This window comes from Calonectris borealis, chromosome 5, assembly GCF_964195595.1.
Source record: "Calonectris borealis chromosome 5, bCalBor7.hap1.2, whole genome shotgun sequence".
Lineage (NCBI taxonomy): Eukaryota > Metazoa > Chordata > Aves > Procellariiformes > Procellariidae > Calonectris > Calonectris borealis.
In genome coordinates, this window is record NC_134316.1 from 11,937,748 (window position 1) to 11,964,538 (window position 26,791).

Genomic DNA, 26,791 nt, shown 5'->3' on the forward strand with positions numbered 1-26,791 from the left:
AATGCACACAACTTCCAGATCACCGAATAATAATAGCTCGATCCAGATGAGAAAACTGAGCACAGTTACAGACCAATATAAAGCCTATTAATATAAAGTTAACTCGCCGGCATTTTCAACTCATTTGCAAACACTCTGCCATTTTATACTGATCACTGTGTCACATTACATCGTTTCAGGTTTTTGACCTAGTACAAAATACCCTAAAGCTGGACTGTAAATATAGTCCTGATATCCTAACTTAACATGCATATTCTCACTCATCTTCTGCTGACGATATCTTTATCGACTAAGATAGTTCACAGAAATTCAGAGTCCTTTCTTTAACGCATCAGTGAAAGTTTTTCAGATTCTGGACTTGATTCTTAGCCTTTAAAATGTTTTTAGATTCAATTTTGTTTTGGTAAAATGTTCAATAAACATTAGAGATTCTTAAGCTCCAGGAACATTGTGAACCACTATAAAGAATCTCAGAATCAAGGGAATAAAAATATCAATTTAAGGTTACGGCAGAGCTCAAAGGTTGGAGCAAATTCATTTATTTGTGAGACCTCTCTATGCAATAATTCAGAGTTAAAATGCCAATGCTCAGTTCTTGAGCTGCTCAAACATTACCTGTCTAATGCTGTGGAAAAGTCTAAACAGAAAACAGCAACTTTCTCATTGAAGTACAGAGGAGTACTTTAATACTGAATGCATAATTAGTTCTGTAACACAGCAAGACAGCCAGTCTCTACCTCTATTAAGTACAACAGTCTTTTTCCTTAACATACAATAACAACATAAATGTCCCAGCACATTGCTAATATTCAGTAAGGCAAATGTAAGTCCATCAAAACTGATCTGTTTACTTCAAAATTTCCAATTATAGGTCAAATAATGATCTTTCATTTATTTTTTTTACACCAAAAATTCATTCAAAGTCTGAAATGCTTTATTTCTACTGCAATTTTACCTGTGCTTCACTAAGGCCAAGCTCCAGCATTTCCAGTGACTTTCGAATCATGTTTGATTTTTCTTCAACCAGATTAGTTTCATCATCTTTCTTCAAACATTTCAGTGTTTCAAGTAAGCTCTGTAAAATTGAATTGTGTTCATTCTTCAGTGCCTCTAGTCCATTAATCACTTGCTTAGTTTTGGCAATGATTTCATCTTGAGTGAGCTTCTCCAACTTCTCTTCCTTTAAATACACCATTGTGGACATGTTTTCATACATTCTGAAATGAAAGAGTACACTAGTTAATCCAGAAGTAAAAATAAAATAAGCAATTCTCTATAAGTGAATAAAGCTTTCCTTTAAGAAGTCATTAAAACATACAAATTTGAAATGTATATTCAGAATGTAATGATATTTTTGCACAACTTCTACAGTGTTTTAAGTCCTGGGTTTGAACAGTGTTTCAAGTTTTCCAGCTTCTATTTCCAGAGTTAATATTAGCACTACTTCATAAGCCAAACTACAACCAAAAATAAAATCTGTATTACAATACAGCAGAATAATTTCTAACGAGCACTGAAGCATCTCCAGGATGTGCAAAAGCAAACAAAGTAGCTGGTGTATAAAAGATACTGTAATATAGTTATTTGCAGGTGCCACGGATCTACAACTACCTTTACAAATATCCACAAACCAGAGCTTGAGGAATTTGAAGAAATACCAGCCAACCCTCTAAAAGGGTTTATCAATCAGTCTATCATGAGAAAAATCGTCCTTTTCCAGTAAGAAGGAAACACCACCTTCATCCTTTTTCAAGTGCTACAAAAGCTATTATCGCTACATATTTTGAAAATAACAACTGCCCCCTAAGATGACTTTTCATTCATTTCTGTAACTGTACAGTTACATATAGACATTCAGTTGTCTACCGGTCTAGATGCAGCCGTTTTGATGAAGTTGCAACAGCTGTCTCATGCTGGAAAAAATGGTTTGTATAACACAACCCTTGCAAGAAACATTTCACTGTGCTATTTTGTCAGTACCTCATGCACTACATTAAGGCTAGCAAATTTCTGGATGTTTGTAAACACCTCTACCAAATGCAAATGAATACCCCAAAAAGTTCAGAAACTCAGGTAACTTTATATATGCTGTTACTGAAGTGACAAGTATAACAATGTAAAAATACAAATAGAAGACACAGAAATCACTTGATCCTTTTTAAATGTCACCAGAAAAATGTTTATAATGAAAATAAAGAATTGAGGAATTGTTCCTTTCTACTTAAGATATTTATACCCCCGAGTGTACCAGGAAGTATAAATTAGAATAAAGTACGAAAAATTTTTGAAAAGCAATAAATTATCACATCTATATGAAGACACCTGGGGAAGCTTTGACAAACTAACATTTAAAATTAATTAGCCAAACTGTATTAAAACTTTGTACAGAAACAAGTCTAGTTTTAGAAGAAAGCCCCAGAAAAGTACAACCACTTAAATCTTGAATAAGAGTGCTATAAGGAACATGCATATATGCACCACTTCCTGACAACAGCCAAAGGATGTGCTCTTATGCTCTTGTATTACATTAAAAAAAAAAAACCAAACAAAACCCACACAGGTTGCTCTCTCTGTTTATATACACTCTAATTACCCTCTCTATCATGATCTCCTGCAACGTGATATGTAACAGGCATGCCCATTTCTCACAAAAGAGCTGTACACTACACTGGTTTATTTTGTAATAAACTATTGTCTGAAAACACAGATAATTTGGGGAAGCAGTGAATTTCATTTTACCACAGTTTAATACAAGAACTTCATATTCACAAATACATGTAATACAGAGCATATACATCTGTATATAACATCTAATCTAGCATGGCATAAGAAATCAACTCACCAAAACCTGATGAGCAGAATGACATTTATACATTTCCCATTTATAACCTGAGAATTACTACCCAGAATGCTTAAATGACATTTTTAAAGCACATACTCTCTAAAATTGTGTATAAAAATGAACTGCAATTTAAGGTAAGCCAAATTTGTAAATAAATGCTTCTAACATGCACAGTCATGTATGAAATTGTTATGGATTATACTAACTTCAGCATACAGCTCAACCCTAATTATCATTGGCATGCCTTCACGCCTTCAATTACCAATTTCCATCCTGAATGCAAAGAACTGAACCTTTGATCATAAAGAAATAAAAACAGCAGAGGACATCTAATGAATAGGGGCTTCCATTTTGTATTAGAGACGTTTCGAGAAATATGATTTTTAAATACCTATTTTGGAATGTTGTAGAAAAAAACTAAGTATGTGATCATTTGTCTGTCTTATGTGAACAATGGTACCAATTCCTTCTGCGTGCTTCAATATTTTGTGGTCATTCTACACCAAAGATGGAAGGCAGGTGTGTGCATGTATGTACGTGATACATGTATAGATCTTGTTTAAAAAAAATTGCACATTTTCACCACCACAGTAGAAGTTAAATGAATTCTAGGTGATGAATACAGATAAATTAACAGCCATTCACTGTTATAAAAAGATTACACAAAACCAAGAAAGTAACACCAAAAACTACATTAGGCCTTGCAATGGTCATGCCTTCATGCAAAAAGAATGAAGTAACCTGGGAAGTACCTATCCAACATATGAAATCCAGCCAAAAGACACATCTGTGTGCACAATTACATCTAAGGTGTGAAATGGACACTAATTTGTTACTGTAAGGGAAAAAGGTTGTCAGATCATAGATAGAATCAGGCACACAGCTCTGGCTAAATACACTGAAGTTGCAATTAATGAAGGCTAAGCCAGCACAGAAGTTTTTGAAGAAAGGAAAAGCAGGTTTAAACCCAATGGGGCAAAACCATACTTAAAGCCCCTCACAACAGTAGACCTGCTTTACAAATACAGGCTTCTTGTTTCAATCCAGTGTGCCAGACTTTTAAGCCACCTCATTCTAAACCAAATGTAGCTATAAGGTTTCACTGCCTCAGAGCTACCAATACAAGCAACTGACTGGAGCTGGTGTCAAGTCAAAAGCTACATCAAGACACAGATTGATTTGAAGGTCCATGCAGCCAGGGAGAGGATTTCCCAAGTCTGCTCTAGTGAAAATCGTTAGAATCCTCATCTCTCCCACTGACAGGAAAGGAATAAATCTTTCTGCATAGGTTTCGCAGGGTGTCTGTTTAAACGATCTCTGTATAGAACACTACAGAAAATTTGGACAATGTTGTTCAGAGTTTTACAGATTGTCCTTGGGAGAACAATTTAGAAAACGGGGGGATATCACGCTATCAGATCTGATTCTTTGTAGGAGTAAGATTAATAAATAAATATCTAATATATGTTAAGAGTATCATGGAGGTGTGGTGCTATTTCCATTTATTTTTAAAAATATATTTTACAAAAGGGCATTACCTATTCATCAAACAGGACCATATTTGAATACCTAATCATACAATCAGTTTTGCACACCCTAAGGCAGCAAACCCCATACAGGAAGCAAAAAAGTTAAGTTTGTATGCAGGAAGTAGTCATGCATGTATACAGAGGAAAAGAGACAAAACCTACCATGCCTTTCTATTGTCACTTTTCAAAAATGTTAATTCTTTCTTCCTCTATTTTTTCCCTACAGAAAAAAAAAGCTTCTTAAGCTCCTGTCAGTTTTATCCTGTATGCAGTCCACTGCAAATTTTCCTGTTATAGGACAGGAATTCTAGATTCACACACTAGTTTTTAATTCAGTGTACAACTGAAAACAAAACAAAAAATTAAGATGCACAAAGGTCTAGTTGGAAAACAGACTTTTGCGTGAGGGGAAAAAATATGCAATGCAACCAGAGTTATAGACTAGCCAGCTGGCTTAAGCAATTTATGTATCATATTAAATATGTGCCTGTGTAGTATTACCTAACTATTACCTTCCTGGTTTATTTATCACAACATAGACTATGCTAAAGTACAAAAGTAACTTAACACTTTCCAACACTTAAAAAAAAATGAAGCAATTTTCTTCAAACGCACAAAAATTAATGAACTTGGACAGATCAACATAAAAAGTCCTACAATGACACCTACTAAAGACGTTTTTGCAGAATTTTGTAACATGAACTCCAATCAAAGAAATGGATTGACAATAGCAAGAATCTGAACCAAAGAAAGCATAAACAAAACAGAACCAAGCCTACTGTCTTTCAGTCATGTAACCGCTGGGATAATCTCATCACATACAAATGAATTAAGTGGCTGTATCTTTAATCACTTTAAGTATTTTGTTATTCATAAAACTGTCAAACCAACTGCACTAGTAATGCTGATGTCACAATTTGTGCCTAAATTCTCCTACGGACATACACGCATCAGAGCTGGCTACTTAAGCTCTTCAACTTGTATTTAAGGATCTCTTAAACATAAATAGCTTCTCCTTCTCAGCTACTTTAAATTGTCATTTCCCTGCAGATCACCTCAAAGAATTCTTGAGCCAAAACACATAATCATATGAATCCTTCTTTGCGCAGGAAAACTTATCAAGGAAAAATATTCTTCTGAGAAACCCACAAGATTTTTTTTTCCTTGACTAAAGATTAGCATGGGTCCTAAAGACAAATAAATAAATAAGCAAACAAACAAAATAGTTCTAATTTTTTATTTTTATTTCCTTGTTATATATCCCTAAGAATTCCCTTTCTCAGTATTGATATTTTCATTATTTAATAGTCAGGTTTCAAGTACTAAAAGCTTGTGTCTGATCATTACTGTTTTAAAATACAATAAAAAAAACCTAACCAAAGTCTATAAACTGCTGGGACAAGTCAAATTCTCCCTAAACCTTCTCCTCTGAATATACAGATAGCAGACAGGATAGCTGAAAATTATGGAATAATTTGGCTACATACAAGAAAGAGTAAATAATCTTCCTAACAGCAAAAGCTACAAGAAGATTGGCTCAAGCCATACCTACAGGCCCCGTCACCTACAAGCACTGCAAATTCCACAAAGATATAGTATGTACTAATTTGAGCTTTTTGTATCTCCAATATGTACCTATCGGTTCACTGTTTCGTAACAATAATCAGTCTATTCTGGGCTTTTACCCCTAATTTCACTCTTAGTTTCTCCTTAATTAAATGGCAACGCTCCGTGTCCTACATCTGGCATGCACTTGTTTCATTTTGTATTGGCAACAAATTACAAGTCATTAATTCCCTGCTCAGACCAAGAACACATCTCATTACATCATGGAATGCGCCATCTTGAAATACTATGAGCTGTTTTAACTGCTAATCTTGATAATGTGGAAAACTGCCTTCTCAAACAATCCTCAAAATATCACAAGCCTTCCAAGCACAAAAACAAAATCACCAACAAAGGCAAGAGATGAAAAACAGTCTGCCAAGGGACACGAGTAGTATGTCAAACACTACATTAACTGCACCCCTTCCTAACAAGGCAGCTCAGCAACACACACTAGTCAGAATGGCAAGGATGAATCGCCCACGGATGTCTTTCATATACTTAGAAAGGTATCAGTAAAAGGACTCGGAGAAGAACCACTCTAGTTTGAATATATTGCTGTTACAGTTTACAGTCAGAAATCTGCAAGTCTGAAAGAACAATGGCTATTTATGTATTTTTTTTCATCTAAGATGTTAATTTTTCTTTCTCTGTGAGGCTATTTCTGCTATCACAAGTCATATTCCCATACATAAGGAAATCTATAATCTTTCTCTTTTTGTTTGACTTGCCCTCCTTTTAACTAAAAGGATCCCTTACACTCAGGAATTTATCCTAATACATTCATCACTAACCCACAAAAGAAACAGAGTAGCTTCTTCCTCTTGACATATTCAGGACTGTAGCTGAACTGCCAATGCTACCTATCACGCTTTTCATCATACTGTATCTGAATCCACATGAGCCTCTACAGAATAGAAAAACTTGAACTGCACCTGCAAACAGTGTCCTGCTGGAGGTCAGACTTAAGGTACGCCTGCTGACCCAGTTCTATAAACAGAATACTGCTGCGCTTCTGTATTGCCTCAGGTTTCCAAATACGTGATCTCAGAAAGCGTCTTCACAATTTAGCACACATGTACACAAGTACCTTAAAATTTAGCACACACGTACCTTAAAAATAACTCAGTGAGAACAATTAGCGGCACGTACTGGAGGCCGCAAAGCACGTAAGAAGATGGAGTTGCACATGACTAGCAACGAACATTAAACTACCAAGAAGTCCTTTAGAACACACAATGTGTTTGAAAAAAGGATTAACCCCTTGGAGTCACTTTTTCTATCAACTTCGAGCTAGTAAGCATCTGAATTCAAATAACCTTACTGTGCTCCTTCTGCCAGCCTTCAACTTGGAGCCAAGCCTGAATGCAGAAGTCTGCCCTTCCACTTGGTTTGAAATGAAGGTATGCAAAGTAAATACCATAAAAAGGACACTTGTAGTCCTTTAATGTCAAGGGCACATATCCTAATAAAAGCACAGAATCGCATTTGTAATTTGACCTACAACCTTAACACCACAAGACAACTATGTTGGTAAGCAAACTGGACAAACACTCATACTTTGTAAACGTTTAGCATTTATAAAGGTAAACCCATGAATTTCTGAAGAAATGCACAATAAGCTTGCACAGGACAGCTTGACTACAAAGTGTAAAACACCAAAAAACTCGAATACTGGCAGAGACTTCCACCGGACTAACATGACTGTTGCTTTTCTATTAAGTATGCCAAGTGCAGCCTACTCTCCACACCACCATCAGTGGGAAGAGGCTGCATGGCCACATGTTCTACTCCGACATCACAACAGCATCCACCTCTGAAAAACACTGCGTCAGATTCTAGGAAACCCCAGTGGCTATCAATAAGCCCATCCACTGCATTAAACTATGTTTAAGTGAAGAGGATTATGTACTTGTTTAGCTGAAGAACACAGTCACTGTACATTTGCCTTGATAAATCTTGGAATCTTTTAACATCGCAGCCTGCTATTAAAAAAAAAAATCATACCTTTCAGGGGAAATCTTTGGATTCTTTGGAAAATTAAGAAATTACTAAGGAGAAAAGCAGGCTGACAAATTATATTTGCTAATAAAAGAGATGATAGCAAAAATAGCTCCTATAAAACCTGTAGAGTAAGGGTGATGCTGACAATTCTCTTTGAGAAAGCAAAAGCTATGAAGATTTGCAGTGCAGTGCAGTCTTTTTATTTAGATTTCTATAGCACGCTACATCAACACTAATAAAGCATATACTGTTTCTTAGCAATCATGTCTGCATTCTTATAAGTAACGATCTTAACACTATTTTGAAATAAATACTTTTGCACATTTCAAGGAAAACTGCCAAAAAAACCCTTCAGAGTAATTTCAGCCTTCAGCCTTCCTTTTTTGTAGCAAGTAAACTACTTCCATTAAAATTATGACTTCCTGCTGAAACACTAAAAAATCCTTACAGAGTATAGAAGTATTCAGTGGCATAAAAGCATCCTGTAACTACACAGATTATTCTTCCTCTTAAAGAAAAGGTTATTATGGTGTCAATCTCTTGACAGTACTCCACTGAATAAACACTAGCGTTTCAATTTTCATGATACAGTCAAATCTGTATGCTTTTCACAGTAGACTATCCAGATTACTTGCCAATCTAACTATTTCCAAAATCTCTTTTAGATTCAACCATATCTGGAATTCCATAATGCTGCAGACCGTGGCTAAATCCCACCTTGCTCTTCCTGCTCACATACTGCAGCAGATAGAGACCCTCAGATGATACAGCTACCCCCCTACACATTACTTCACCTACTCCCATTATTTGTGTAAAAGGAATGAAGGAAAAGTATCCTCTTTCTGGCATATCTCACCCACTACATTTTACCTTTCTGAAGTACTAAAAATAGATAGCAATTAAAACAGAGAATAGTGACATATCCTAAAATCACAGTGGATTACTCTTCCTCTTACTCTTCCACTTTTCTGTTTGGATCCTACAATCAGTCCGCATGTACCATAAGCACGTAAGAAAAGACCCAAGTCCTTCTAACATCTCAGGTTTCAAATGAAGCTGGATGTAAGAAAGATCCTTCTATGCGTTTGTATTCACATCAGAGTACTCTTTGTCAAAGGTGAAGCAAGTGCAAGAGAAATCTGAGGTGTGTGTCTCTACAGGCAGTTTAGTAGACCCAGTCAGGAGTCTAGAGGAACTACACCAAAAGCCGTACTTTCAAGAAGGTACATGCTTATTAACTCTTTGTTAATCAAGGTTACTGTCATCTGTTACAGGTTGGTGGTACATACCTTCATTACTCTAAATCTGAAACAACATATTTATTTAATATCCTCAGACCTCTGGCACGATCAAAACCCCATTCTTTTCCAGAATAATAAAACTGAACACAAACCTCTTCCACTGTTTAGTAGTCTTGGGCAAAGAGCTCTAATGTCAGCTTGTTAATTTTCATTATGTCCATGAAGTTATTTCTGAAGACAGACAGACTGCAAATCGCAAAGTCTCCTACTCCTTGGAGCAAGGGAGTTGTCTCTTTTTTTGTACTACTGCTGTGTCAACAGCAAACAGCGTCTGTTGATCTTCAAAGCTGGCAGTTCCTTAGTTTCTTGTGAGCACTAATAAACACTTCCAAGCAGCCACCAATGGACCTCAAGAAAGCAGAGCATTTTGCCTGTTCACTAAAACACTGCCACAACATACCAGTCTGGGTCACACAGGATTTGCCTTGTGCTTATGACCACAAAGCCCACCTCACTGGATCATTTTAACCAAATGATCGTGACTATATTAAGAGTAGTTACAAAGACAGAATAAACATACTTAAATGCATCAGAAGGCAGAAGTTGAATCATTTAGAAAGTCATTATATTTACCCTTAGTTATTAAAAATGCTTGTCAAAAGAATCAAAGATACATCAGGAAAAATCAAGGCTAATTATTCAAAAAAATTGTATTGTAGTTACGAAGACATGCTTCATAAATCACCTACTTTAAGTGGATTGAAAGGAAATTTTGACTGTATTTTGAAAGAAACACTGTCAAGACAGTTTGAGTTACAAATCCATCATCATTATCAAATTCCACAGTTTTTACCCTCAATATTCCAAGAATCTACGTTTATTTCTGTGTGAAAATGGCACTTGGCTCTTCATGGACTTGCCAACTTGTGCAACCATGTCTTCAGTGAATCTTGAGTCTTGATAAGACAGACTGATTCTAGCTGGTGAGGGTGTCTCTGACACTGGAATAGAGAGGTACAGTAACATCAAAGTGTTTTCAAAGTTATTTGTCTTGCAATTTAAGCTGTCAATATGTAGACAAAACATTTTTTGAGCTTGACTCTAGTTCTTTCATTTTGCATTGTTATTTTTGGACAAGAAGTGCTTTATTGACTAATCAAAGGAAGCAACCATTTATGCTATCCATTTATCTTTAACTCTAAATAGCACTTAGGTAAAAGCACAGGCATGTTCCCATCAAATCAGACTTCCATAATACATTAAAAACTCCATCAGCTTTCACTTGCTACCATCAGATCTATAATCTTAACCGAATCTACTTTTTATGGCATACCTATAACCATTAAAAAAATGCATGCAGGAAGGGCAGAGAAGGCCACATCTTGCCTCATGTTATTGGATCTATCTGAGAAGCTTTGCTGTCAATTTACTGTGAGTACAGATCTATGATGCTCTTACACGCTCGAGGATATTGAAGAGAAGGGTTATTTGAACCAAAACGAGAAAACCAGCAATTTCTTCTGCAGACATAAAAGGAACATCCACTAACATCACTTCAGCACACACTAGGTTTAACAAATCCTTAATCCTTTAGGTTTAACAAATCCTTAAATCTGGTTTTGAAGCTATCTAATAGTTTACATTAAGATGCACAAACTGTGCACAGTCTCCCTTCAAGCTTTAGGGGAAAAAAGCTTATCCTTCCATTAAAAAAAAAAAAAAAATACAAACCCACCAACCTAATTCTTCCAAAATGACTACAGAAAAAGAGTTGCACAATTAAATTGTTCAGGCAGTGTCCTTAATATTGAGAAGGAATTAATTCTACCCCATTAAATATTACATCAAAATTGATACTTTCAATGGCAATCACCAGTTATCAGACTAATAGTTTTTTTTACACCTTACAAATTTTATTTCATAGAAAGCATAGCAAATGATGCAATCATCCAGAAAAACAACCTTGTATTATTCACTGTTTCTTACCTACTACAGCAGAGAGCTGTTTTGCTGTAAGACTGGAAATAATTTCCTTGTTAAGCACTCCATAAGCCGCAGGGCTTACTCAGATGGTCTGAACTCTACTGGGCCAGGAGATACGGAGCAGCATAACAGGCCCTAATCCAGCAATTGACAAAGGCACTTTAACAGTCAGTGCACTCACACCTGAGGATCAACCATAGTTTTAGGCCCCTCTCCAGTGATCTTTCACATTCATGATTTATCTTAGCTAGTGCTGGGGCACTGGGTGCTCCTTTGGGACTCCTGAAATACCAGCTGTGGTAACAACACTAGCATGACAATTCCCACCATCCTGCCGCAGTACACCACTCTTCTGGTGGACTGACACAGAATCAGAGCACACATTAACTGGAAAATAGACACAACAGAAGTAAAAAGTTACATTTTTAAACCACCTTGCTTGGACAAATCTGTTTTGAAAGCATACCCCTACTGAGGATGGCAGAACAGTCACTTCCTAACACAACTGTGCCATTAAAAGCAACATATCACGCACTTGCAAGTATTGCTCCATGCGCAGCCAGACTACAAGCCGAGAGAAAAAAAGGAAAGAAGAAGGAAAAAAAAAAAAAAAAAAAAAAGAGTCAGCCAGCATATTTCCAGGCCATTTGTTAACACAACAACTGGGTGGGGATCAAGATTCAATAGCCACACAAACTACAAGCAGACAGTGTAATTCAAACCCCACTGACTGTTGCTTTCAAAAATATGCTCTGCATCTTTGCCCTCTACTTGCATTCTGCACAAACTCTAAACCTAGAAATTTTTTTTAAGTTAAATGATGTATTCTAACAGCAATACTTTAAGTGTGCTCTAAAATCAACATGCAGTATATAATTTTAACTTAAAAGTACTGTGAAAGAAATTGATATGAACTGAGTAAGAAAGACTTAAAAGCAGAGTAATTGAATCATTAATCTGCCTTTATCTCTTTCCTGAACAATGGAAAGGAGATGTAATAGGTGACAGCAAATTACTGGGACACTGAGTCAAAGTCACCCTGTGGTGCCTGTTGCCTTTTCAAAAGATAGAGGATGGATAACAAATCTTTGAAAAATGAGGACATCTGGCTAAGACACCTATCAGTACCATAACAAAACATTACCCATCATCTCTGCACAATTTCTTAAGCCCCCAGGAATGCCCACCAAGCACCAGCATTCTGCATTCCAGAATGCTCCCATTACAGAACCCTACAGAGCAGTTTTATCACATCCTCTCTGTTAAACGTAATTCTGCCTTACGGTAGGCATAGTGATCAGGCTCCCACACCAAACCTTCCCAATATATACCACTCCTCAAAATTAACATACCTTCCTGAAGATTCATTCATTCATTCATACTTTAGTAAGACCTCTAGGTCACTATCACGTGTGCTAGCATACTGCCAAACATCATCATGACTCCTGCACCCTTCCATATTTTCAATACAGTAATATTAATTATACTGAATGCAACTGGGCTACATCCAGGGAAATGGTAAATATAAACAATAGTGCATTCTTATATCTTCCACACATTATTGCCTTCTATGTACAGAGGAATTTAGAGACAGAAATGCCCATCGGATCATCTGGTCTGGCTTCCTGCAAACACAAGACCATGAGCATTCACTCACTAAGGCTATGGTTAGAGACAGTAACCTGGTAATGCTTCTCATGCAGCCATACATCTCATGTTCCATCATGCCAGCAGAAGCACTCCTGTCCATACTAAAACAAACCAAAGATATGCGCCTTTTACTGGATTATTTTTCAGTCAGAGGTGAGGGGACAGAAAAGGAAAAGGTCCAGGACACAAACACAGCCAAAACTCACCTATTTCCCCATGCTGCCATGCAGCAAGCTGTGTTAACAGAATGAGGACATGGAACAAGCGGCAGGAGTGTGGAACTACATAAACCAGCACTGAGACTGAAGAAAAGTTCAACTATATCCTTAGAGACTGACTATATATTCCTATTCTGTCAGCAGAAACATTTTAAGAGGTTATTGTCCTCCTCCCTTCTCAAACCTATAACCTCCCCTATATCCTCACAGATTGCCATCCCACTAGTTGCATTAACCTGACTACACACAGCCACCCACTACACTGGGCGCGGGGGGGGGGGGGAGGAATCCCACTTTTTTAACCCTTCTCCCTCTAAATACACACTAAATATGATTGGGGGCGGGGGGGGGCAGGGAGGAATATCCCATTTTAGCACATGAACAAATGGAATGTTAAAGGTGAGGGTTTAGCAAAACCCACTCGTGGCAAAGACAAGAGGGATGAGGGAGTAACTGCAGTCTCTCTGAAATGGAAGCTGCTCAAGCTGGGAGACAGATACAACTGTGACTTCCCTACAGTATTCAGCTTGACATTGTTTGATAAAGGAACATCCCTAAAAGCAGTCAAACACAATATTCTATTCGGCTGGGGGGGGAAGGGGGGGGTAGGGAAGCGGAATCACCCCCCCCTCCTCCCCTGCTAGTCTGTATATCTGTGTAACATGCTTTGCAAATCATTCAACTACCGTCAGCTGGAAGGAGCAAACTCAAGATATATTGCAGGAATGCAGTTACTGCAATCCCTTAAAAAGTTTAAAACCACCACTCTCTACACTGTGGAATGGCACACACGTACAAATCATAGCACGTTGCAAGTAATCTTAATTTTTTGTTAACATTTAAGTACTTGTGCTGTCTCCAGACAAAGCACAATATTAGAATACTATAACATATTAGTAGTAATATGCTGCCAAAAGGAATAGCAACACAGGATTTAAGAAACCGTTTACGAATATAACATCAGTGTTTGTATGTAATGCAAAATACTAAGAATTAAGATATACACTTCTCTGATAATTCCAAAAAATGTAAGTATTGTCTTTTAAAAAGACTGATTTTGATACAACTTTGTTTCCTGAAATACATATAACACACAAAAAATAAGAAAAGCACATATTAAATACTACCAAAAAGTTCAGCTTTATGTCAGACATTTCTTTACCCTCTGAATGTTAATTAGTGCAATGTTAACATTTTAAATGGCTTTCTGGGGTGCATACAGATAAATATAGGGTTATCATCACATAGTAAGCAGGGCATAATTAGCCACCACCCCAACCCTACCGATATGTGAGGAAGGCAGTACTACTGACTAGACTGGTTACATACTTTGCTCTATTCACTTTAAAATTTAATAAAATTGGCTATAGTTCTCACATAATCCCAGAAACACAATCTGAATGCGATGAATGGGTTTTATGGCAGATATTTACAGAAGAATCAAAAGAGGAAACTGCTCACTTTAAGTGAGTCTACCCGCAAAAGATATTTTACTGCTTTTACCTGTAAGCAAGACTTGATATTGAGAAACCATGTAAAAAATCTGTAGATTTAAGTAGACAACAGAGGGAAAGCATATTTGGAATAGAAGATGACATGATCCAATGCTTCCTAATTTTGAGCAAAAAAGACGACTAATAATAATTATTTGACAAAAAAAATTCAATTTAATTCTACGTGCATGTCAAAACACAGCTTCAAGAGTAAAGATTGTTTCTGATTGCACTAAAAAGAGTTAAATAGCAGAATCCATGGGACATAAGCTGGATTCAAAGAAACAAACAGTGATTAAATCAACACACAGATACTGTTACTTGTATCTGTTTTCTTAGCTGACTGAATCTGAAGAAACTGTCAACTATCAGAGATTAATTTTCTTTATGCGTTATAAAAATTAGCATATCTAGCGTTAACTGTGCTTTAGTCCTCTGAGAACAACTCCTTTGTTCACATTCCCAAATATGTTATAGGTACTGGAAACATACGTCCTCAGTCCTCATGCTTGCCTATTCGCTATGGCCTGTCATTATTAAATATATTAATTGTCTAGCACAAAAAAACCCAACTACAGTGTCATCTTAGGCCTGATGCCTGCAAAGCACCTCACACAAAACCCTATGGAATAATTCCTCTGTCACTGAAAGCATCTGTAATTCTGGCTCTGAGACCCTCTAACAAAAGTGCCCAATTTAAATCCCATAAGATGAAGACAACAAAGCATCTCAGCAAATCTAAGCCAGCATAAGTGCACCTTCTTCTGGTCAGGCATTTATTGATTAAGTAATTTTTCAAAGGAACCACACTTATTTCTACATCCTGCTTTCAGAAAGGAAAACATTTCACTAAAGAAATTACTGGGAAAGCCTCAATACCTCAAAAATACCTGAAGCCGACTTTGCTCAGGAAGTACTATTATAATCAGTTCTATTTTGAAGTAACAAAAGTTTCTTTTTGGAATGAACAATCTGTCTTTGACCGGTCCTTGGTAACCACGAAGTATCTATTAGACATGTCTAATTATTAGACATGTCTAATAAAATTTCCTTTTATTTTAAGAAAAATGAGAGTTAACATTGAAAAGAAATGTTTTCTTAAACTTTAGTCAAGGTAAATACGATGTTCTTATAAAACAATTAAAAAATACTTTGGAAACACAAAGTATTATGCAGGCTGAATTAAGAGAAAAGCCTGTGACTAGCCACTTTATTGCAATGATGATGCAATCAGTCCATTTTTATGATAGTTGTGTCATACTGAATAACACCCTGGATGCAGACAGACAGCAAGAGATGTTTATCTAAATAGACCTAGCATGCTTGTCCCCAACACTGTCTGCTATTATGCTCTTCAACATTAAATACAGAAGTATATTTTGCTTATTTATGAATTTACCCGAATTTCCTTATTTACCATTTCTCTCATAAAAACATTATTTTAACAAGTATTTGTACACTGAATTATGTTTTAAAATAATCATGAGCTATGCATTGGAAGAGATGCTATTAATCCCATAATAAATCCAATTGCAGGTCTGCCTGAGAAGCCAAACAGAGGAAGAGATGAAAGAGTAACCGCACAAGCCCTCGTCCCGAGAGCAACAGAAGCTGCATTAAATGGACTCAGAACTGAATACGAGGCTACATATTTCCCCAAACTCCCAATTAAATAAGAGACACATGTAGGTATGTGTGTATACACAAATAGATACACATATATAGATATACAGAGAGATATATACTGCATAAAAGTAGCACACAAATGAGGGTTTTCTGACATTATCGTGGTAAGTTCTTCATAAACAGAGAAAGTAGCAATTGCTCTTATATGCTTTAAGTGTCTGTACAGTATTATTTTGATTCTTGCATGTCAAAAACATTCAGAAGATTGTATTCTGGACTCATGCAAACTTAATTAACAATTTTGTATGCAATTCCTCTTGTCAAACACAGATCTTTTTAAAAAACAATTTCCATTAATAAGGCACTGTTAGCATATCATACTAATTTGTCAAATAGTAAATGAGGCTATTTCACAAGACGTTTGGAGGGTAACTTTATTCTCTTTCCTAATTACATATGATAGCGTGTTTTCTTTGATTAGAAAGTGAATGGAATCTAAGCTCAAATTGCTGTTAGAATTTCTGATTACTGGAATTGTCCAGTTTCATCATCATCCTTCATAAACAGAAAGGTTGCCAAACTTTAACTGCAACATGATGCAGAAGTGGTACTGCATTGTTGTGCGAGTTTCAGGAACTGACAATGCAAATTCCCTGCATTCACCCACATGGTTCTGCATTATATAAAATGCATATCTAAATGGACTGCTAGAGTTCTCCATATCTGTTGTAATTTCACAAAAAGGTCCTCTTTAACCATGCGTCCACAAAAATAATTGTGCAAGTGACTTACAAAATACAAGGTCTTCTGCTCAGAATCACTAGATGGATCAGCTTTCTCTCTGCTGCCAGTAAATGCTGAATCTGTTACTTTCAATTGTATCTATAATCCTGGGTTTATAATATCCTCTTATCGTGTTTCACTGAAGCTTTGGAATTCATAATCAATTAAAATAAAGCTATTTTCCAAAAGAGTTTGAAATCAATTCTGCATTCAAAAAGGTGTTGTTTTTAGTTTTGTTGGGGGTTTTTTGTTTGATGTTTTTTTTTTAATTAAAATGCTAAGCTGTCTAAATCTCGAAGGTTCCTTTTTAGCTTCCAATGCACACCCTTTGGGCATAAGTTTCCTATTTAAGTGAAGTGCAAATACAAAAGTGGAAGTGAAAGAGACAATTACTTCCCAGAGTAATTGTTACTAAACCTTCTGCCAATTGTAAGAACACTAAAATTACATTTTAATAGTCTTCATTTTATCTATTTTTATGTATAACTGTGCAAGTATTTTATATCATGAATGACATTTGCTCACCATTTTGCTGTTCAAAGCAAACTATTAAAAAACCCTCACTTTTTTCTAGCTGTTTTTATTTTCTGATTCTGTATTCTGATTCCATGTGCAGTACTTGAGTACTGCTGCTACATTTACATCATATACACTAATGGAAATCATTAACAGGGAGGAAAAAAAAAGAGTAAGAGCACCATCATTGATTTAGTAGCCTTCAAAAAGCCAGGCAGTAGCATTACACTAGGTGATGCTGCTTGGTCATTAAAATATGCTTCAATATGCTTAGAACACAGAATTAAATAAGGAGTCAAGAAGTTCCTTTCTGATTATAGACAAGTGCTATGCAGATCTACAAATCAGGTATCTTGTTATCTAAAAATATTAGAAACACGAAGCCAGAATGAGTAAGATTTTAAAGTGCCTTTCTAATTAATCTCTGCCCTAAAGATACAGTTATCAATAAAGTCAGTTATGTATTCATGTCATTTTGCTAGAATAACGTGTTCCTAACCAATGCTTTTCTTCCTTATTTTCGAAGTGTAGAAATCTGACCAAGACCTAAGTCTACGAATCGCCTCCGACTACAGCATGGTAGGTGACCTACAACGTATAAATCCGGTCACTATTTACAAAACCCAAGAAAGAGCTGTCCCCGCCTCTTCTTTCACCATTTCCGAATCGGCAACAGAATAAACCACCTAAGCTAAGTACGCGAAGTAAAAACAAAGCGTCGCACGCCCCACGGAGAGCTGGCCACGACGGAGGGGCGAGGCCGGCAGCCTCCCTCGGCCCCCGGCTCTGCCCAGGGTCCCTCCCCGGGCGGCGCCCGGCCCGATCCGCAGCACCGCAGGGAGCCAGGGGAGGAAAAGGGGACAAAGCCGAGCCGATCCCCATCCCCGCCGGGGGGGTTCCTCCTTCCCCCAGCCGAGCGGTGACTGTAACTGATACAGCTTTACACAAACCACCGAAAAATCACCTCACCGCACCCCCCCAAAAAAACCCACCCACCGCAGCCCTCCGCGCAGGGAAGGGGCCGGCTGTCAGCGGCGCTGCGGAGGGACCAGCCGGCCCGCGCAGCCTTTTGTTCTCTGCGTAACGGCAGATAAAAAGGCAAAAAAATTAAACGCCACCCCCCCTCGCCGCCCCCGGCAGGGCCGCCCCCGGGCGCGGGCAGCTCCGCTCGCTCACCGCTCGGTGCTGCAGGCTCGGGCGATGTGCGCAGCGCTCGCAGAGGCGGCGGCGGCCGCGCAGCGCGGGGCGGGGGGCTGGGGAGGAGGCGACCGGAGGAGGATGTCAGCGATGGGCGGGCGGAAGAGAGGAAGGAAAAGGGTTTTTTGGGGGGTGGGGGGGTGGGGGGAGACGACCGAAGAGAGGGAAGGAGGGAAGGAAGGAAGGAAGGAAGCGGGTCAGCACCACGGCGCCCTCAGTGCCTCCGCTGAGGCGCTGGCAGGCCCGGCCCAGCCCGGCGGCCGCGGTAGTCGGCGCGCGGCCCGGCCCCGGAGCAGCCGGCGCTGACAGCTGCAGGCAGCCGCCACCACCGCCCCGGCTGCCGCTGCCACCGCCCCTGCGCCCGCCCCGCGCTCCCCTCCCTCCCACCCGCCCCGCCCAACATGGCGGCTCCCCCTTCTTCTCCCACAAGGCCCCGCGCGCCCTTCTTTCCCACCGCCCCCCATCCATGACGTCATGCCTCCCCCTCGCAGAGGAGCGGGCCGGGCGGGGGGGCGAGGGCGAGAGCGCGGGGCTGGCCCCGAGGCGGCCCCCGGCAGCTGGGCCGGCCCCGGGCGGGAGAGGGGTGATGGTGATGAGGCCTGCAGGGGTTCAGGTGCGAGGCCCCACACTGACATCCCCGAGGCTGCCGGGGGAGACGGGCGGGGGCCGTGCTATGCCTCGCGAAGGCCTTGTCTGCCCGAAGGGTGTGTCAGCGGAGAGCAAAGCCCGGCGTTTCCTCAAGGCACCCTCGGTGACGCTGGGCTGGTTTTGCTCCAGAGTGGGGTACCACCGCGGGCGCTTTTCGTGTTGGTTGTTCTGAGTGTCCTGGCAAGAAGTGTCCTTCTGTAAAGCAGGCTGACAGGAGGACTTGTCAGGACAAACGCACATGAAGAGCCCTGCAGCGCGCAGCGGCTCACAGTGCAGATTACACGGGGGAGACTGAGGCTGAAGTACAAACTGTGGTGGAGGCTGGGTCTACCCTCAGAGCTAATTATGTGCTGTTAATATATTTCAGTGCCCTTGTCTTTGCTCCACATTGAACTAAGTGAAAGATCCCTACTCTTCTACAGGTTTACACATAAAAAGTAAGACACTCATGAGGACTTGCTGGCACGTATCAAAAGAACTATTTCTTTGGAGCTTTCAATTTCATTCCCGCTCTTGCTAGAGAAGAAGGAACGGTCACAGTATTTTCTACATGTTGCTTTATGTTCCACTAGGTAGACGTTAAGCCAAGAAATGAAAGATGGAAGGAGTTGAGGTCTGAGATGGAAAAAGCCAGTTAAATGTAGCAAAGCAGTAAAATGTACACTGGGAATCATCGGGGAACAGCCTAACTTTATGAAAGAATTATTAACGTCTGGGCAGAATATTATGGTGCATTATCATCTGAGCTCCACATACAATAGAATAGAATAGTTCAGTTGGAAGGGACCTACAACGATCATCTACTCGAACTGCCTATGTAACTCCTGCAGTACATATAGGGTATGAATCATAAGCTAATGGAAACATATGGAGTATAGTGGTAAATCAAAATGTGCAGCCTCACCTAAATGCCAATATCTAAAATACACAAGGAAAGCAGAGCTTACATCTGTTTGCCCTCACATAAAACACCGAGTAAGTCTACAAAATGGCAGATGTGAGAACGAGAGTCAGGTGAGAAAGCAAGACTCCTAAGAACAAGCAGGAAGACGGAAGAGGAATCAAAGCTAATGCAGTTGTCAAAGAGGCAGAAGAACAGGAAGAGTCACAGAAGCCCACAAGAAACAAAACAAAGTTAGGGGAACATGGATTGTCTGCAGACTGCAAATACAGAGCGTCACTGTTGGATCTGAAAAGCTGAGGGAACTGAAATATACTTGCTGAATACCGCTCACTGATTGGTATCTTACACAGGTCAAGCTGTCCAACAGAAAAACAACTGTGATAATAGTATTTCAGAGGAGCAGCTTCTTGTGTTCTTCATCTCCATTTAAAACATTCCTCTGGCAATTTTGTATTACTGGTTTATCATCATATTACAGTTTTGACAGGCAATATAGGCTAATGATGTATAATAATGTGAAATATGTGTTTGCACAGTAAGTATGAAAGGGAGAAAAAAGATTGAAGGGCATTCCTTTATACAAACTACATTTTAAAAGTAAGATGCATGCCAGTTGGTCCACAGGTTCAGAGAATTTTCATGAATATGCAAGAGATTTAATTAAAAATAGAACATGCCCTAATTACATAATTATGCAAGAGAACTGATTCAAAGGAACCACTCCCGTCTTTTGAATAAACAATATTCATTGCTTTCTTCCTATCACACATTTGCTTTAAAAGATTTCCTGCAATTAGCTGCTCACCCGAGGGATCTGAGCATCTCTGAACAAAGCAACTACTCCAGCTATGACCCTGATTCATAATACGCTGGCTAATCAAGTATGTGCATGCTGGCAATTTCCCACATAAGCAGCACACACTATAAGCTCCCTCCTGCAGGAAGGTTGATTAGTTCAATGGAACTAAAGTGCAGTATTACTCCTCTCTGTTTATGGCACACAGCAGAAGATAGACACAGAAGAGACTTGGTGAGGTGCTTCTTCCTCAGGCTTCTGCTTCACATGAAATATCGTAAGAGTTGCTCTCCATTTGGATCTTGTTTTTCCTGTCCCATCTACATAAGAATTATCCAAGTTCATCTAGTAGTAAAAACTTGTTACTGCCCACATTTCCATCTTCTCTTAGGGAACTAGTTATGCTATATGACCTGCTTTTAGGATGAAGTGATCTAGACATGCTGTCTCTAGAATATTCTTTGTCTGCCACCAACAAGGTCACTGTGGTTTTCTGCAGACATCTGAGTGGATATTAAAACAAAACCCCAAAGCACATTATTTACAATGCTGGATTCTTTATTCTCAATATAGCCATTTCCCTCCTCTCCCAGAAGGGAGAGGTAGGTTTGTAATTCATAGAGGGGGAGAAAAAAGCAAACAGTTCAACTAATGCAGCACAAAGCTCTTACATTTTGAGTTGCAACAGAGTGAGAAATACACGCAGCAAACTCAGATTTGGTTTAACTGACATCCACAAGTAGAGCAAGCCTCTATAAAGAAATTCAGGTTCACTTCATTTAAGAAGTGTGGGTTGTTTTATTTTACCATTGTTATTTAAAAAAATTATCCTCCTGGCTTAGAAGATCTTTCCTCCAAAAGAAACAAAAGTTTTTTAAATCTAATCCTACAGTCTATAAAATCTATGACTTCATTTTATAAATATGGGCTACAATAAAGCACTACATTGGAATAATTTCAACTGCTGCTAAAGTGCTGTTTAAAAGCATCCTGGCAATAATAAATATTGAAAGGCCAGATTTGGCAACCTGTCTGGCTTTTCATCACAATCACTTGACAGTTGCATATGCTTTTAGTTTGTATTTCCTGCAAGAACATCCTTTATGGAAAAGAGGAAACATAAAAATCAGTGCTCAAGAGTCAAGTACGCAGTCCCAGACACAGTTTTAGCCTACCTCCTTTGTGCGTATGTGCAATTACTGCATGCAGAGCTACCTTGTTATCAGGGAGTTCAGGTCCTTTGGAGTAAAAGGACTGTATTTTGTTTGACATGACTCATTGTCATAGTCAAGATGCCTGAACATACCATCGGGAACCCACTGTTGGGCATGGCATTAAAGTACTAAGTAAAATAAACACTGATCATGATCCTGCTTCCTAAGTCAATAAGCTTTATTTACATGCAAGTGAATTCTTTTTCAGAGTCACAGAGGGATTTCTAGAAAGCTGTAACAAATAAAAGCCAGTATCCTTTTCCCTGCCGTTTTCTATCCACAGAGAAATAACAAGGAAATAAAGCACGCAGTGTTAATTCAACTCTTAACAGGCCATTTCATTAGTTTATTTCTGTCACTTTTTTTAAACAGAGCAGGATGCTTGCTGTAGATATTAACATTTTGCTAACCAGAAGTCTTTTCATCTCCCAGCTATTACAGTGCAGTGCTATTGTTAAAGCCCAAATGATACTGAAAGGTTTTAAGAAGCCCATTCAATTAGCTTTAAAACAGTTCTATTATGAAAATCAGACGTAAAAACCTCAGGTAATACAGTTAAAGTAACCACTTGAAAGCTAGAAACTATTAGAGAATTTGCATGTCAATATTAATGTGAACATAAAGAAAAATACCAGACAATTTCAGGAACACAGCTATATTTACATATCCTAATTTCCACTGTGCTCTTCAAAGTAATAAGTGATCAAGGAGCTAAGAATTGCACCCTTTGACAAACTATAATACTCTCTGCTATATGAATTTAGACACTGTCAGTATTTTCCAAGATCCGACTTTTAAGCATCAAGAATTCCCAACAGGTTAAGGGCTTGCAGAGAAGAGCGTATGATGATAATTAGACTTGTATCTTTACTCCCTGCATTCAAGGAGCAGGTTCCCACCTCTGCGAGGGAATGCTCACACCGATACGTACTTACTCTGCTCAACCAGCAATTTCTGTTCCTTCTTTACTTCTGCCGTAGCTCTCATTTCATTGAAAGATGAAGCAACTTTCTTCCTTACTTGCTTAGATGTTCTGTAGTCAGCATATAGTTGACTACCAGCACTTTTCTAGCTTGGAAAGACTCTCTTCTCCATATTCACTCTGATGAATTTTTACACTCCATATTCACACTGATGACTTTTAGTGCTTATACATGAAGAAAGATAGCGCTCCATTTATGCTCCTCCTTTCCTTCCTCTATACTCTCACTTTTCAGTGAGTTTATTCTCTCTTGGGGTTTCAGTTGCTCATTCAAGGTTATGAGAACTACTAATCACTGCGTATGAGTCATAGGAAATTACATTTATTTCTGTATTCACCTACCTCAGTCACTGAACCATTGCAGAAGTGTATTAAATCCTTCAGAGGAAATAAAAAAACACTCTGTTGGTGGATTATCACAATCTTGGCCACTACTAGAGTAAGAACATTCAGTGTGTGATATAGTACTTCTCTTCATCCTCCCATACCTTTACTTCCTGACTATGACTGTGCTCCTTTTCTTTACCTTTCTATTGGGATAAGGCCTAGTATTGATAGGAAAAAAGTTTATTCCACAAACACGACAGACAGACTCTTCCAAACACAAAATCTTTGATAGTCTGTGTTCAAACCCAGGAACACTTAGCTAAAAGCAGAAAACAAAAGGATCACCTCTACTGATTTCTAAGTGCCTGCTTTATTACTACTTACATTATCCCCTTCCCTTTCTTTGAACATCAGCTGTTTGTTACCTACATGGTTTGTCAGCATTCCTTTATGGAGATTTGCTAACTCATCAGGCTTTGCTGCCAGATTACTTGCAATTAGATTAGGTGAGACTCTTACCTTGATAATCTTGGTGGTGATTGTAGGGTTTTTTCCATAGTGAAGGAGACTTTTAGATACCTTTTTGTCATTAAATTTTCCAGAGTTTCATTGTGAAAAGTACTTTTTCCCTAAAAAAAAAACCTGTGAGGGCAATGATTTTAATTTCAGTCACACATCAGTGTAAATCTGGGACAATTTCATTAGCCAGTATGTGATTTTTCTTTTTTTTTGAGAAGTGAATATTTGAAAGTGTAAGAAAGTAATTCCTTTTTTTCAACTAACATCAGGCAGAGGCATGGACTGGGACATAAACTTGTCTCGGCACCAGGGAAACTGGTGCTTTCTCATGGAGATACAAAAGATGTATTTTATTTATTCTCACTGAGATTCCTACATGCCATTATAAAAGAAGCAAGTTGTGATTTTTCAGATGCTGCCTTTTATGAAAGCTCATTCATATGCTAATCACAAGAAATGCTAATGCCAGTGTATGCCTGTATGTGACCTTTTCCAAGTGGAAATTTGCACCTACCGATGAAAGAGAACTAAGTCTCAAAAGTCTAAAAGGCATTACAGATAACCACCTCATCTGGTCTTTTTCTAAATGTAATTATCAAACTCTATTGAAAACCAAGCAGGCATCTTGCCCTTCCTGCCCAAGAACCTCACTCCTCCAGTGTTCAGTCTCAAGGATAATATATACGTATAGATATTGTGCCAAATTGTCTCATTGCTTTCCAGCTCTTTGCTTTTGCTAGTGATTAGCCCCGTTTCTCTACGTGTTTGCATTTCTAAGGAGGTCTTCGAATATAACACTTCTCTTTTATACGTTTGATTAAATTATTGTAGAGAAAGAAGATTTTTCTCTGGGTAACCTTCTTAGCTAGTCCTTCCTCCACTCACCTGCCTAGGAGATTCTGCACTCCTTTCTCCCCTCCTGACCATCAATTTGCTTGACTAAACAAACTGAACTCTTAATCTCTTTAAGAGAGATTCTACATGTCCCTGATTATTCAGCTCGCCCTTCGCTGCTCCCATTTTACTTCATCTTTCTTGAGCCTAATGTGCAGCAATTGTTTGTGCCATGGTCACTATTGAAAATGATTGTTCCTGAGTCTGATTTATCAGTAACCTCCCTTTCACTTGATGTATTCCTTTTCTGCACGTGCTGCAGTAATTGCCAAACCCTTACCCCCCTTTCAGGTCTTCTGTTAAATGCTTTTCTCTCCTCCTCAACTAATACTCTATATGGAATTACACCAAATTCACTTGGCATCCAAGGTTGATATTGCAATTTTTCATTTTCTATGGGAGGCCATTTTACATCTGCTTTTCATTGTTGGAGTTTGCCTTGGTTAAGAGGGTAGTTAAACCAAGGCAGTACTCAGCTGCACTGGGCTGGGGAATTCATGGTAATACAGTTTGCCCCAAGAGAGAGGGAAATGGAAATGTTTCTGCTGTGTGACAACTGTTTCTGTAGTTTCTGTGCCAATGACCAATTATGTCTCTACAGAAAATGGCTTCTGTGAATATGCCTGTGGCTAGATGGATGGTATACAGTACGTGGGGCTGAGATGGGCAGAGTCACTCTAGAAATCAATAGGAAACAGAACTGCCTGTGCTAGGTATTTTGTTCCTCATCCCGTCTCCTGGGAAATAGAGCAGATGCAGGATAAGGAGAGATGATCTTATTCCCAGGGGTTTGGATATGAATTCTCTCTCCTTGCTGCCTCCCTCTTCCCACAGCAAGTATGTACTGTGAAGTTTATGCTTCAGTTTCAGATGTTGTAATTCCTATCTTTTCTGTAATTCCACCTTTTTTTATCTGCTTTAATGAAACATTTTCTTGCCAGTTCATAGAGAAATCCATTGAAAGGTATTAAGTTCAAAGACATGCCATGGACACACTCCTCACTTCTTCTGTATCTTCACAGTGATACAGAAGAAAACAAGGTATGTACATCACTGCTATCAAGTCTTAGACTTAAAACATTAGTGAGATGATTGCATAATTTGCTCCTACAGGATGGATGGTGTGTTTTATCTCTACAGGCTTGTCTGTCAGTTACCTGAGAGCAAATATTGTGAAGAATTCCATCTGTGGACAGTCTCCAAAAGGTGTAGAACAGAGTGTGATAGCCCAGATGAGAAAGGATTGAGAGAATGGTTTTAGATCATCTTTGTGCCTTCCCAAACCTGTACTATTCCCTGCTCCCGGTGTGATTTAGACAACCACAAGGACCTGGCTTCCATGTGATAGTTCTGCTCAGGACCTCCACGGGGTCCATCTGTAACTTAGCCCATCCACACTTAGTATACCCCCAGTAGTAGGGGATGTGAAAGGAGGCCTTGGAAACTAGCCTTGTTGGTGTCAATTTCTGAAGAAAGGAATTCCTCATACATCTGTGTACAGATGTTTTAGAGACCAGTATATAAAAAAACAGTAAGGGGATGTTAATTTGTCAAATTTGGCAGGTACTGCTGCATCACATCATGTTCTGAAGGTTTTCTTGTGTTAAGTTGTAATTTATGCAGAACCTAGCTAAGGAGAAGGCAGATACCTCATCAGTATGTAGATCATCACAGATACTCTAAGCCTACCATTTTCCTTCAGAGGACAAATCACTGAAAATAGGAATTTAAAGCAGGACTCCTTGACCTTTGACTTTGGTGGCCAGCTGGGCATAGTACAATGCACAGAAAGTAGAGCTTGTAGTAATTTCTTTCAAGGA

General features: G+C 38.8%; 1 protein-coding gene across 7 annotated transcripts in view; it reads right to left on the bottom strand.

Moving 5' to 3' along the window:
• Nucleotides 1-19,046, bottom strand: part of KLC1 (kinesin light chain 1) — a 50,571-nt gene extending 31,525 nt beyond the window's left edge. For 3 of the 7 annotated variants that reach the window (XM_075150977.1, XM_075150974.1, XM_075150979.1), the window contains exons 1-2: nt 18,667-19,029; nt 956-1,217 (exon numbers count right to left, since the gene is read on the bottom strand). In XM_075150977.1, coding sequence (XP_075007078.1) covers nt 956-1,216 — 261 coding nt within the window. In that variant the 5' untranslated portion in view covers nt 1,217; nt 18,667-19,029. Of the gene's footprint in view, nt 1-955; nt 1,218-9,373; nt 11,996-18,666 lie in introns of those variants that run through there. The other 4 variants (XM_075150978.1, XM_075150976.1, XM_075150975.1 and 1 more) reach the window with 4 other exon arrangements.
• Between the last annotated feature and the right edge of the window lie 7,745 nt (nt 19,047-26,791).